Source organism: Tasmannia lanceolata, unplaced genomic scaffold, assembly GCF_043159265.1.
Source record: "Tasmannia lanceolata isolate RefF3 unplaced genomic scaffold, GAP_Taslan_0.1 ptg000003l, whole genome shotgun sequence".
Lineage (NCBI taxonomy): Eukaryota > Viridiplantae > Streptophyta > Magnoliopsida > Canellales > Winteraceae > Tasmannia > Tasmannia lanceolata.
In genome coordinates, this window is record NW_027518680.1 from 6,231,049 (window position 1) to 6,246,623 (window position 15,575).

At 37.9% G+C, this 15,575-nt stretch overlaps 1 protein-coding gene across 1 annotated transcript; it reads left to right on the forward strand.

Annotated features, from left to right (window-relative positions):
- Nucleotides 1–71: 71 nt before the first annotated feature.
- Nucleotides 72–704, forward strand: LOC143859491 (uncharacterized). The gene has a single exon (XM_077370175.1). It carries the CDS (start codon nucleotides 72–74, stop codon nucleotides 702–704), a length of 633 nt encoding a protein of 210 aa, XP_077226290.1.
- Nucleotides 705–15,575: the final 14,871 nt, after the last annotated feature.

Here is a 15,575-nt window from a genome sequence, read left to right on the forward strand (position 1 = left end):
ACAATTGATGGAATTCTTTGTTAGATGACATTTCTTCATTTTGTGCCAAACATGACACAGAAGTCCCTAACATGGATGATACTTATGTTGTTCCCGGAAGAGTGCGACGGCATGTAGATAAAAGAACAGTCTTGCACCATTTTCAAGTTGAGTTGTTTTTTCAAGTTATAGACTTGCAACTTCAAGAGCTCAATAGTCGTTTCAATGAAGCAAATACAGAGTTGCTTCTATGTGTGGCATGTTTGAATCCAAGTGATTCATTTTATGCATTTGATAAAGAGAAGTTGATTCGACTCTCTAAGTTTTATCTAAAAGAATTTCCAGAAGTTCAATATTCTACAAAAGAATTAGACAACCAACTTGAAACATATATTCTTGATATGAGGTCTAATACTCACTTTGTGAATTTGAAAGGAATTGGAGATCTTGCTGAAAAAATTGTTGAAAAGGGAAAGCATGCCTTGTATCCACTTGTTTACAAGCTCATCACATTGGTACTAATTTTACCAGTCGCAACTGCAACCGTTGAGAGGGCCTTTTCTACCATGAAGATCTTGAAGAATCGATTACGCAATAGAATGTCAGATCAATTTATGGCCGATTGCTTGATTCCATATGTTGAGAAGGATATTTTTGGTAACATCGATGATGAGATAATCATGTGTCGTTTCCAAAAAATGAGACCACGTCGAGGAAGCCTATAAAAATTTCTTATGGTCATGTTATTAGGTTTTGCACTCTAAAATTGTAAGATGTCATTTTTGTTTACCTCAATGTATGTTGGTGATGGAATATATATGAGGATTTTTTTTAGAAACTATAATATTGCTTTCATTTGTTTGGAGAAAAAAATTACTATAATTTTTGTCCCCTTGTTCAAAATTTCTGGCATCGCCCCTAGAGAAGGGAGATGATACTTCCATCCCCATTTTCAGCATTCCCACTTTATTGTGTCATTTCAGCTCCCACCTAAAATGGGCCTAAATTTTACACCCAATTTTAATTAAAAAAAGAGGAATGATAGATGCAAGGGCCCTCTTTATGCAAGGGCTAAAGAAGGGCCCTTAAATAGATCCCAGTCATTCTTCAAGTTCAATCGACTTTAAAAATGACGTGGAACTATTAAGGGCCCTTCTCCGCCCCTTGCATAAAGTGGGCCCTTGCATCTATCATTCCTCCTAAAAATTTGGGCCTACATTTTGCTTTATGCCCATGTAGGAGACTCCATGAAAATGGCTTCACTTTTAAGAGAAGTCAAACCAAAAAACAAAATGAGTGAAAAATGAAGCCACTTTTTTTGGAGAAGCTGAAAAATGTGTGCAAATATCAATTTCCAAATAAAAATATCTTAAAGGTGTCTCGTTTGCCGGTAAAGTCGATGATATATTGTGGTGAATTCTTAGTTATTTCTCGTGGACCTTGGTGGGTCCCACGATAGGGGAAATTTTTGTGGCTCTGGGCAGCCGAGGAGGCCCCTTTTTAATTAGCGGCGGGCAATCAAGATTCAAAGTCTTCTTATGCTATTCTCCTTGCCTACCATTTGCATACCTTTCCTGGGCATCTATTTAGTATTATTTACACCCCTTTTCGTTTCAAACTTCCCCAGCTTGAAATTCTTATTATAATGGCAAAATCAATCACGTGAACCTTCTTCGAAGCGGTAGTTAGGGTCAACCCAATTCAAAATTAAATCCATGGATTAAGTATCTCATCTTATGATCGAGACAGTCCATGTTTGCTTCAATTAAGTATCTCAACTCATGATCCAGACCGTTTATGTTTGGATAGTGGATTTTAGAATCTAGGTTTTAGTTTGAACGCGGTGTAAAATTCTGGATTTTACAATTCATTATCATGGATTTTAAGTAAGAAATCCATGTTTTAGAAATCTCTCCCCCATCCCGAGATTTAAACTTGGAGACACAGGATGATCTCCTACTCTCTAGCTTGACAGAAAGAAGGGCGAAAAATCAAAAAACGATGGACGATCTCCTTCTCTCGCCTCCCATACAGGATTTTGAGGAAATCCAAGATTCTAAAATCCGCTTATTGGCCGTTTAGATAAAGCCGATTTTAGAATCTAGGTTTTTAGTTTGAAAACAGTGCAAAAGAGGGTTATGATCAAGCTGTTGTATGCTGTCCTGACAGCGTTTCTTGGATTTTAAGTGAGAAATTCAGGTTTTAAAAATCTCTCATGCATCCTGAGATTTCTAAAACCTGAAAATATGGGAGGATATGCTACTCTCTTGCTGACGGAAAGAAGGGTTATAAGTAAAAAATGAGTTAAAAACGACGGCTGGTCCGCTTTTTCTCTTGTCTCTTACTTACAATTTTGAAGAAATCCTGGATTCTAAAATCCGCGTTTCCAAACGGCCCCTTAATGTTCAGAGAGAAGCTAATAAGGAGGCGGACTCCTTAGACTATGCATGGATTGCCAGAATTGACATCTCTACTGAGTTGTGCACCTTGAATTAAATCTGATTGGGGTTCAAAACCCAGATGCAGCTGCTCGGCCCGGCCAGTTATTTAAGTGATTCGGTCCGGTTCGGAATAGTTGTATAAGACCCGCTTTGTATAAGGGGTTTAGGACTTATTTCACATTCTTGTCTTTGGAAAGAGAGTTGAGAGCTCAAAAGGGGGGGAAATGGTGTACACGGGTTTCTTCGCGGGTTTAGGGCGAGATACCGGTTTTCACTTGTAATCATGGTTTTAAATTTCGGTTTCGGTAACAATTTCAAACCCCACTAAAATCCGAAATTTTGTAATCTTTACATATATATATATATATATATCATTTTCTTGAAATTTCGGCCGAAATTAACGAAATTCCCGAAATTTGGTATTTCGCGAAATAGTGGATTTCGGCAAATTTCGGTTTCGGTCCCGAAAGAAATCCGAAATTTTGGATTTCGGCCGAAATTTCAAACCATGCTTGTAATCTCCAATTCTTATAGTGGATTTTCTCATTGCCCTTTCCATGGATGTAGGCTTTGCCGAACCAAGTAAATTTTTGTATCTTTGTGCGCATTTGCTTGTGTTTCGTTCTTTTATTTCCCTCTGCCATTGAAATTGCATATTGCTATTGGGGGGTTTTCACAACAGTATCTTATTCTGCTTTCCTTATTTTTAGGAAAGCTGGGATTGAACCTCCAGCCTCTTGGTTGAGGAATACGAAATGGAGTTATGCAACAAGAGCTTGTGGCCCGAGCTTTGGGTGGCTAAAAGGTGGTGTGATGTTTGAATGGCAATTCAGGCCTTTTCAATACTAGTAAAAACGCACGCGCATTGCACGTGCGGGAACAAAGGATTATCATCTGTAAATTATTTTTTGGGAACAATCAATTTATATTGTGGCCCATTAAATGGACGGTTTGGAACATCCTATGGTATAGGCCGTAAAATATTCAGTACAATTTTATATTTTTTTGATAGGTAAGTTGGGGTTTTGCAGGGACCCCTACGGGCTTATTAAAAAATACTTCACTACATGGGCTTACACCATATATATTCTAACATGAATTTTGTGACAAAGCCTGCAAACCAAAAACATATTTCTTACACTCCCTATTAAAAAAACAGTACTGTATAACTTACACCATAGGATGATCCAAACCGTCCAATTGATGGGCCACATCATAAATAGGGTGTTCCCAAGAAACACATTTCCATGCGATGATCCTAGCCCTGCAGTCTATAGAGGAACGGCATATTTAGGAAACATTTATTGGTTGGAGGGTTGTAATTATCCTATGGAAATGAATTTTGGCAGACAACCTACTTACATTGTGGCCCATGAAATGGACGGTTTGGATCATCCTACGATGTAAGCCATACAGTACTTTTTCAAAAAAAATACTCACTATAAGGACTTACACTATTAGGGGTGGTTATTCGGTTATAACCGAACCGAAATAACCGAAGTTTGATAACCGAAATAATTTCGGTTATCAAATTTAGGTAACTGAAATCGAACCGAAAATTTTCAAAACCGAACCGATTAAAAATTCGGTTATAACCGAGTAAACTGAATAACCGAATAGTGGGAAAAAAATAGGGGAAAAAGCAAAATCTTGGTTTCGATCGGAGGGCTAGGATCATCCAATCGAAATGATTTTTGGAGCACAACCTAATTAAGTTGTGATCAATCAAATGGACGGTTTTGATCATCCTTTGGAGTGCTCGTATCACACTTTTTTTTGAAAAAATAATGATTTTTATCATTATTTCGGTTAACCGAATTTTTTTTTGAGATAACCGAATAACCGAATTGCCAAATAAAAAAAATTGAAACCGAACCGAAACGGAAAAAAGACCGAACCGAACCGACCGAACCAATTCGGTTCGGTTCGGTTATTCGGTTTTAACCGAATAATGAACACCCCTATACACTATATAAAAACTCTCATAATCACATCATTTCCCTATAAATCATGAGGAAACGGGTCAAACGGGCCGGGTCAAAATCACTGGGGGAATTTTATGGGTCATTGGGCTTGGACCCGCACACCCGCGGGTCAACCGGAATTTTGACGTTTTTTTGAAGAAATTTTTTTTTATAGAGATTTGCTAGCCACCATCGTCGAGTCTACTTGTCCGCTTGTAGCCCATCCTTTGCTGCAAAGATTGGCGAAGTACGATTTGTGCAAAGGTGGCTAGCAATACATAATACAAATAAATAATAATCAGTACTAAGTTTTAAATGAAAAATTACCGGGAAATGGAATCAAAGTAGCAAAATTACTAAAAAAATACCGAAAGAGTGTCATAAAATATGACAATTACGAGAAAAAGTATAAAGAAAATTAAAAATTATGACAATTACGAGCCAAAAGACATAAAAAGGAGACAGCTGGCGTATTATATTATTATTCTATGATCTGTAATAGCTAGCGGTGTCTGTTTGGACGTTTCTACAGGGGCATTTAACGTCGAACATGACAAAATTGCCCTCCCGAAATCGGATGTATTGGTAAAGTTAATTGAACACTCACGGGATAGGTAATAAGGATTGCTGCTGGGCTGACTCACCATTCCATCATAAGCCTAATGGAAAATTTTTAAATAAATAATTTAATTAAAGATATAATAAAAATTTCATTCCAATTGCCGAATCATACTAGCACATCTCAGGACGGGAAACGGAGTTTGGCATCTTCCCCGTTTAATGCTGCCTCAGTGTGAGAACAAATTGATTCTTGCCACAACATGCTAAGTGACGTGAGAAATCCCTTAGATTTAGGAAAATCAACAAGAAGTAATTTTTTTTTTTCTACACATGCCATTTTCTCATTCATGTCCCCATGATCGGTGGTACTCTCGGTCTCCGTATCATTTTCCATAAAATTAAATACTTTCCAAGATCAGTTAACAATGATTTCCTAGATTTACAAAAACAAAGTGGATCGTCCAGAGTTTCAAAACTCAGACTCGATCTAGAACACGTCCAGAGTAAAAGAAAGTCGAGTTGGGTGAGTCAATAATTGTCGCGGTCATCACTCGAGCAAGTTAAAGGAGTTTTGATTGACTTGACAAGGCGCGATGTTTGACAAGAACTCGGCCAAAGTAAAGGGAGTCAGGTTGGGAGAGTTGATGAATGGCTTGGGAGAGTTGATGAATGGGGGGTTCATCATCTTAGCCTAATTATAGAGGCAGCTGAAATGGGAAAGGAACAACAGCCACAGGTTAAAGGAGTTTTGATTGACTTCGACATTTCGTTTCCTGACACCATACAAAGAGCGAGCGTTCGATCGATCTCTGATCACAATCCTATAATGCTCAAAGCGGGCTCCAGTTTCCAAGCTAAGTCTCCCTTCAGATTCGAGATGATGTGGCTGCAGCATCCTAACCTTCCTGATCTCATCAAAAATGGGTGGTCTCAAGACAAGGCACGATGTTGACTCGGACAAGAACTCGGCCAAAGTAAAGGGAGTCGGCTTGGGAGAGTTGATTAATGGCTTGGGAGGGTTTGTAAAAGCGGGGTTCATCATCTTAGCCTAATTATAGAGGCTGCTGACAACTGGGAAAGGAACAACAGCCACAAATTCAAGGTATAAGCATAAAGCATGCAAATAGCAATAATATTTCTTCTGTGCAAGAAGTGCAATAAAAATCATGGCATATAGAAGAAATCCAACTGAAAGTCAGCAATCAATACTTCCACCAATCCACTATAAAAAATCGGTGCACAACACAAAAGAAACTTGTATGTCTCAGTTAACATAACTAAAGCTACACCAAAAGGCTATGCTTGAGGCACTGCATAATCGTTCAGCCCAGATGCTTTAGTCATAAATCTGAAATACTCTAGTCAACAAAGACAATAGTAAAACCTCTGTAAAATCTCTTCCCCAACTGCAATATGGTAGGCCTTCAATCAAATGATTGATGATACATTTTCTTTCGGGTCTATGCTAACCCATTTCAGCTATAAGCTTCTCAAAACATCAAGCATGTTATTACAAGAACTGGACCACTTTCACATTGTCAACAAAAAAAAAAGATACTGTAAAAAATAGCTTTCTCCTCAACTGTATAACAAAAAACAACAAGAAAGGGCATGCCGATCTTCCTTTCGGGTCAATGTCAGCTGAGACGAAGAGTAATGGAAAAAATGATCCAAGAAATGGCAATACTTGAAGCAGTAAGTATGAACCCTGGTATTGGCTTCTTTTCTTGCCGCAGTTGTTTTCTTCAGGAGTTTAAACCATGCTTTTGTTTCAAAGGTATTGTTTTCATCCATACTTCCTTTTGATTGTCAGCATTAATCATTGCTTTGTGGATCACCTCCCCCATCTTCCTTTTACTTCCTAGATTTTTAGTATGATTTCTTCTCGACTTCCCTGTATTTCCTCTGGACTCATAAGTTGATTTATCGTACTTGTAGACTTTCATAGCCAGTGCTTTTAGCGGGATCGCAATGTCAAGGGGCAGAAGCACTTCTTGTAATTCGTGCCACTCAAGATCTTCAGAGTCACCATCTTCATAGGCCACCTTATACCAGTTAGTTTCCTTGTCAAACTGCACCACCTTACCAGAATAATATTGATCCCCGAACATCTTTTTTACTTCTCTGCCTACCAGCCATTCGCCAAAACCATGATTACCATTTGATCCCGAGTCATTTGCATTATCCAAGGGAATGAAAGCAGAGTCACTTGGAACTATGTCTGGTACTCCATTGATAACACAGACAGGCTCTCCAATTAATTCAAAAACACATGCAGACGAAGCTTCTGACTTCTGCTCTTCACAAGTTTTTTCCATTGTAACACAATCTCCAAGTGGCAATCCTTTTCATAAAGCATGAAGAGGATATGAATGGTCTATCAAGATTCAAGATAAAAAAGAAGATAAAGACCTATTGTAATGATCCTAAAAGGGTTGACAAAGATATAGACACACACACAAAGAATGATAGGGTTGACAAATATATTAAAAATGAAGATTCCATATATGTGTGCGTGCGTGATGATTTGAGGAGAAGTTAAAACAAACACTGCGTATAGAATCGCTATCTACATATGCTAGTGCAACACTAATTTACTGGGATGGAATACAACAAGGAAGCACGACATGGAGGCAGCAGGTATTATTTACCAAATCCCCATGACTGAGGCTTTTGGCAATAATGTAAAGCATGAACAAAATGCACATAAGAGAGATCACAGTGCCTCACATCCATACTGTTATCGACGACAGTATGCGTTCAAAAGGATGGATGGATCCCATTTGAAGGGGCATGGAGCTTTAGAACGAAAAAGGTATTGCATTGATTCTTAAAACAGTCAAAAATCAACTTAAAAAGAAGCATAAATTCATCAGCATTCCTCCCCAACACCAGGCCATATACATGCAGGAGCATCCAAAAAAAAAGGAAGCATTATGTGTATCAAGGGATGCTTGCCCAACTGGAACAATAGGCTGATATATTTATGACATTGAATATAGCTTCTTTTATGACATGCAGAAAAAGATAGACCATCCTTGTCATGATAATAGATTTATCTCTTGAAAAAGCATCTCTAAAGTAAACTGCAGTCCCAAATGAGTCCAAAATCCTAGATGGATGGATAAGATAGATATATTAGAGACTGATTATGAATGGCGTTCCTCTAGCACTCTGTTATGGCGCAATCACTGACTCTAGTTCTGGATTTCTAGGTCCTCTAGCCAAACAAGCCACATAAAGGAAAGTGACACAGATAAGCTTCTCACATACTTGCAAGCTTCCAAATATGCTCCAAGTTAGGTGCAGCATGGAGAAAATGTTGATCGCAAAACTACCCACCATAAATGGAAGATTGCGTCTAAACCATACACGAGTTGTAGTGAACATGAACAAAAACTAGAAAACACCTTCTTTCTAGGCATGCACACATGGCAGCATTCATGTGGTGATCTGTCTTTAGTCAGTGAATTTTTCGTGGTTTCTACTCTGGATTTTATTCTATCAGCACATGTTATCTCCACTTTTTAAGAGACATCTATACATATCAGCACCTGAAGGTAATAGACAACCCTATTTTCCAAAACTCCAACTATACAGCCATTACACACCCATCTGAAACAAGGAAGCAACTCAAGGACCCTTTCTCCAACTATGGTGAAGAAGAAACTCATCAAATGCTTAAAATTGTAACGCAGCAGATCAAACTAGGAATCGAAGCCGAAGCGTACGATCCGATATATGCCCTAGAATCCACTAGGGAAGAAGAATAAGAACCCTATAATCTACTAGGAAAGAAGAGGGAAGAAGAGATAAAGAGATAGATACGAAATTGATATTATTCCATTGTTCATTGAAGCCCACTCATTACAACCACTTATATAAAAGAAGATCTATCCCTAAATAAGTAAAAGAAAGATCTAGAATCCTATTACAATAAGAAAGCAACTATAATTAGACGTGTAATGCAACTATAATTAGACGTGTAATGAGTCGTTACATGTCTAAACAGAGAAACGTCAGACCGAAGAGGAGTATGAGTACAACACCCAACCCCACAGAAATCCCGATAAAAGCGGAGGTAGAGAGGTTTTTCCGAAATGGGTTTTGTGGGAACGGCGAGGGAGCCGGGGATATGGAAGAAGGGGTGCAAGAGGGTAAGAGCTTTCCGCACAAATGATTCTCGAAAAATGAGCTTTCAGGGAATTGGTTTAGGCTGTCAGGAATCGAACCCCTTAGATTGTTATTCGAAACGTTGAATCCAGTCAAGGTTTTGATGGTAAGAATGGGGAGAGAACCAGAGAAAGAATTGTTTTGTAGAAAAATACCTCTGAGGCTGGTGAGGTTATTGAGAGATGATGGAATAGCCCCTGTGAGTTGATTGAACGATAAGTCGAGGTGCTTCAAACGGCGTAAACCCAACAACTTCGGTGGAAAATCTCCTAACAGTAGATTGTTTTGTAGGTATAAGTGGGTTAGGAGGGTGGGGTTGGAGAAGTCCGGTGGGATGTTGCCGAAGAGACGATTGAAGCGAAGGCTGAGAACTCATAGGTGGGGGAGACGTGAAAATGTCCGCTCGGGTATTGGACCCATGAGTCCAATGCCTGGGAGACAAAGGGAAAAGACATGGGTTTTAGTTGGGTTGCACCATACTGCTAACCTTTTCGAAACAACTGACATACATTTTCAACTCAAAACTTGAAAAGCATGAAACAACGGTTTAACCTAGCCCTCCAATCTATAGAGGTTTCCATAATATGTTGTTCCTCTTAAATCGGATGGTTAAGATCACCCTATAGATTTTTTATTAACAAAGCATAAAGGAGGGTAAGATTGAAATTATGTGGCTTTAATGGGTGCCTTTGTTAAAACGTATAAAGGAGAGGGTAGGATTGAAAATATGTGGGTTGAATGGGTGCTTTTGTTAAAAAAAGTCAAAAAAAGTGATGTGTAATTCTCATAGAATTTTCAAATTATATATATATATATATATATAGAGAGAGAGAGAGAGAGAGAACATTTCCTACACACTTGTGTAGGTAAGTTACCTACACACTACCTTAAAATACAGTGGGGGCCCACATTGTTTGGGTGATCCAAACAATTCATTTGAATGGTCCTCACATAGGGTGTCCACAAAAAATCAGATCCATAGGATCATCCCAACCCTACGATTTGTGGAGGTAAAATGGACGTGTATAAACCTTCACAAATTAGTCCATTTTTTGCCTCCATAGTTTGAATGGTTAGGATGATCCTATGAATCTGATTTTTTGTGGACACCCTATCTATGTGAGGACCATGCAAATGAATTGTTTGGATCACCCAAACAATGTGGGCCCCCACTGTATTTTAAGGTAGTGTGTAGGTAAGTTACCTACACAAGTGTGTAGGAAATGTTCTCTCATATATATATATATATATATATATATATATACTAGTAAAAAACCCCGTGCGATGCACGGGCCGACAAAGAACTGTACGGACCACGTCATAGGTTGATCCAAACCGTCCATGTGATGGAACACAACATAAATAGGTTGTGCCCCAAAAATCATTTCCATAGGCTAATCCTAGCCGTCCAATCTATAGAGGTTTCCATAATTCCTCTTAAATTGGACGGTTAAGATCACCCTATAGATTTTTTATTAAAAAACCATAAAGGAGGGGGTAAGATTGAAATTATGTGGCTTTAATGGGTGCATTTGTTAAAAAGCATAAAGGAGGGGGTAGGATTGAAAATATGTGAGTTGAATGGGTGCATTTGTTAAAAAAAGTAAAAAAAAGTGATGTGTAATTCTCATAGAATTTTCCAAACATTCAAAAAATTCTCTTCTTTTCTCTTCTCCTATATATATATATATATATATATATATATATATATATATATATATATATATATATATATATATATATATATATATATAACTCTTTCCTAGTGTTGGGTATAAGCTGAACTACTAAGAAATACAATGCATGACAAAATGTAAGGAAATTTCAAACACTAAAAAAATGAAATAATGAAGATGAGCAACAGAATAAGTGAATAACAACAAAGTGGTGCATGCCCATTTGCGATGAGGCAACAAAATGAGTATCATCTAATCAAGATAGGATTAGAGAAAACAAATTGCAAGGTGCCAAGAGGTTGCCATAAACAACTGTTAGAAGTGTATGTGTGTGCCTAAGGGCACACTATTCATTGTACCATATTTCCCTTTGTATAAATATATAAGTGAGGAGTCATCCCTAACTCACTATTTTCCTCTCATATTTTCTCGACTCTTCTCTCAACATGGTATCAAAACCCTAGGATTTACCCTAACCTAGGGACCACCATTGGCATACCCTTCCATCTTCTTCTTCTTCTTCTACTCCTCTTCTTCTTTTTTCCTTCTTTCTTTTCTCTTTCTCCATCTTCTTCCCCTCATACCCTAACCTGACCAATCCCTAACCTAACAAAACCCTAAAACCCTCACATACCTCTCGCCCCTCTCTCTGACACCCTCCCAGCCCTCTCGCCTCCATCCCCGCCACCTCTCTCTCTCTCTCTCTCTCTCTCTCTCTCTCTCTCTCTCTCTCTCTCGCGCGCGCGCGCGTGCGTGCTGGACTACCTCTCCTATGCAAACATCCAAAGAATGCCAGCTGTAATTTTTCCTCATAATCCTTATCTCTTCCTAAATAGTCTCTCCTTCCAAAGGTTTTAGAAACTGCCTCGCATTCCACAGTTTCCAACTTTTATTTCCAATTAATTCTTTCCTCTTTACTTCCTAACCCAAACATCGTAATCTCCCTAAAAACGCTATTTTTATGTTTTTTTCTCGATATCCACTTCAAATTAATATGCATACCGTTTTTCCATTGGACTTTTCATCTTCGCTCATGAATTTAGGGTTTTTATTCTCCTGTCCAGATCATACCAAAAGCCTCTCTCCTTCTCTCTTGCTCTATAGAGAGCATGGAGTTTCTTCAGTAAAACTTTCCGCGGCGGAGGAGCTTCTGAAATTTCACGACGGTCACATGGACGATTCATGTAAATCAGTAATTAAACCCGACCCAAAGTTAATTTTCCAAAAACATCATCTACGTATGCACAAACCTGTGCATTTCCAAGAAGTGAATCTTCATTCTCTGTAATCGACGTTTTTACATCGGTTGCTTCGTTCAGCATCTTTGTCACTCCAATTCATCTCAGTATAATAGTTTTGTGTGGTGCTTCTGCTTAAAAGAATGATATGGTGCCAGTTTTGCTTTGTGTAGTGGGTGCATAGACTAGAGTGTTTCATTTCTCTTCTTTTTCTTTTTATTATTATTGTTGTTGTTGTTTTCTTTATTTGTTTGGCAAGCTTCAACGTTGACATAGATATTCTATACACAACACCAGCACCTAAGTCCTGCTTATTAAGCTCTATTTCTATAGCATTTGGTTTCATGTGATAGTTTTCATGTCAAGATTTGTGAAGTATTTGATGAAAGTTTTGTCTTTTGTTTTTACCCAAAATCAATACTATCTTAAAAAATCCATGTTTCTCCCTACATTTCTCAATATTTTTTTGTTAGTCGATACACTTGATTGTGGATATAGCATGCAGGCCACCTGTTTGATATAAGTTCTGCAAGACAACAATCTATGTTATCATTTTTTGGGTGCCGGGGTTAGTCTTTTGTCAATGTAATATTGATCTTTTATTAACAGGGATTTGCTAATGTATTCAAGTGGTTTTCTTTTGTAAGTGTATGAGAATGTTATTGGTTTTTATTAAATTACTGGAATGACTTGGGTTTGTGGAGATGTGGCTTTATGCTTTTAGGTATGGTGTTGCACTCTTTCAAGCTTTTTAAAATGTGTTTACCACTTGCTATCATTGTCATGTGGTTGTCAAACTTCCTGATAAGTATGGTCTTACTTTTGTTACACATACACAAATTGTATGTGGGGTTGGGATTATTTTAGTGCTTGCCTACCACTAAACAACTGTATCATTTATAAACTTAGCCCAATTATGCTAGAGGCTTATTTTCCTTCTTTCTTAAAATCATTTACCACGTAGCACTTTTCATGGTTGATACTTTGCTTCCATGTTTCTTTGCAGATACGACATCAAATTCCATTCTTGCAGAGGAAGAGCATCTGATGATGTAAGAATTTGGTCGATTTTTTTACATCTGATAGACCCTCATAACCCGGGAGCTTCTATTTGTGATATGCTACCACTATTTGTATTTTTACCTATACAATTTTATTTCGTTCCTTCAGGGTGTTTTCAATTCATTTCGCCCACTTCCCTTCTCCATTGTAGGAGTTTAGGGCAATAAGGCTTTTTTTAATGTTTTATCGATGCTTGGACTTGGAGTTCATTTTCTATTTAATACATTGAACTCTCTAACAACTCTTCAACTCCCTTTGGCCCTACACATCTGTTAAGGTATCATGCATTATAATTTGATTTTGCTTTTGAAAGAAACTACTGATTATTTAGTCTAAAACTTATATTTTGACCATGCTTAATGGCACTTTGTGGTACGTGCCGATTGGTCGTAACAAAAATAAACAAGAAAAAAGATATAAAAGAGGGGGGGAGAGGTTGATTCGAGGCAACCAGACCTCCTAGTGGTTCAAATTGAGAGGAACCATGACTCTCCTACGAAGTTTCCTTTGCTATAAAATTCTCTTCTTCCTACCTCATTGATTTACTACTACTTAAATACAAGCAAAAGGGAGTGCCACATCACTATCCCATTAACCCACTTACATAACACATAGAAAATAACAACACCCACAACCCACTTACATAAACATAGGCAATAACTACTCCCACAACTCTACAACACATAAGCTATATAACTAACACCCATAAACACACATCCATCCACTAACTAACCCCATTTACACCATCACTATCATGCACACATCATTCCTTCCCCCTTAGAAACAACCTTGTCCTCAAGGGTGAATTATTGGAAAAAATGCTTTATTCCACTGGGATCCCAAATCATAATGGAAATGATTTTGTTGAGTAGCATAATTAAAATTGGACTTCTATCTTCATAAATAACGGTTGCGATCTTGGGAATTCCACTTTCAAAATCCGCCGTGATAAAGCTCGAAAAGAAATATGACTTTTCATCTTTTTCGGCATCAATTCTCGCTGTTTTCTCTACACGAACATCAACTTCCTCAAGTTTCAACTGTTTATCTTCTTTGCGCATTTCCTTAATCTCCATTCTGATTTTGTTCAAGCTTTCCGCAAATCGTCGGTGTTCTTCCATCATTTTCAAAGCCAGTGCTTTAATCTCTTGCAAATCTTCACGTATCGATTCCCATAACTCCGAAGACGCGGCCATGGCGCGGGATCGACGGCTCTGATACACTTTGTTACGTGCCTAATCGGCCGTAACACAAATAAACAAGAAAAAAGATAAAAAAGAGGGGGAGAGAGGTTGATTCGAGGCAACCGGACCTCCTAGTGGTTCAAATTGAGAGGAACCATGACTCTCCTACAAAGTTTTCCTTTGATATAAAATTTTCTTCTTCCTATTTCATTGATTTACTTCTACTTAAATACAAGCAAAAGGGAGTGTCACATCACTATCCCATTAACCCACTTACATAAACATAGGCAATAACTACTCCCACAACTCTACAACACATAAGCTATATAACTAAGTAACTAACACCCATAAACACACATCCATCCACTAACTAACCCCATTTACACCACCACTATCATGCACACATCACTTTGAGTTTTCTATATGTAATTCCTCCAAATATCTTGCCGATGTTCTTATGATTTTTTATGAGCTTTATCCTTCTCCGGATTTCTTTTATATAAATTTTCATGTTTCAGATCTCTATAAGAAGAGTTTTTTCAACAATCATCTGTCAGATCACTATTAGAGGGACATCATTTGAGGATTCGGAGATAGTGAGCGATCATGGATATGTCCGCAAGTTATGGTTTTTTATCTCTTTTCTGTTGGCTTTCATGGATTTAAGTTTCGGCTGAGCATCTAGAGTAAATGTCCATCTGATTATATAGATGGATGCTTGCCTACTTTTATTCCTATTTTGATTGATTGAAAATCTTCTTTTTTTTCATTTCTTAAAGCATTGTTAGTTATATTCTTAGTCTGTGTTAACTTACCAACTTCTCCAAAAGCTTAAACTGTTGGAGAAATGTGTTATTTATCTTTTATACTTTGACACTCCTTCGCACGTGTGGCCCACTTGGCAAACACGTGGCACATGTGGTCCCACTTTGGGCCAACAATCGCATCTGGATTTTTGCTATCCGGGAGGTTTAAACTCGAGACCTTTGGCTCTGATACCATGTTAACTTACCAACTTCTCCAAAAGACAGGTGTTATTTATCTTTTATACTTTGACAGTCTGAAACATGCAGGTCCGTTCACTTGTTTTCTCGGGAAAGGAAAGGAATCTGACGTCCCGCAGAAAGGAAAGGAAAAGAAACTGTGCTGGAAAAAGAATCCTGCACCTGTTCACTTATGCAGGAAAACCTTAGAAATCCAGAGAAAAGGTTTCCTGCGCCTGTTCACTTGCCGATTAAACTGTATTTGGAAAACTAAAAAAAAAAAACCATAATCCGAAACCCTTTTACATTAAAAA

Excerpts from the sequence above, each read along its gene's own strand:
- LOC143859491 (XM_077370175.1), top strand. The coding sequence starts at position 72 with ATGGATGATACTTATGTTGTTCCCGGAAGAGTGCGACGGCATGTAGAT.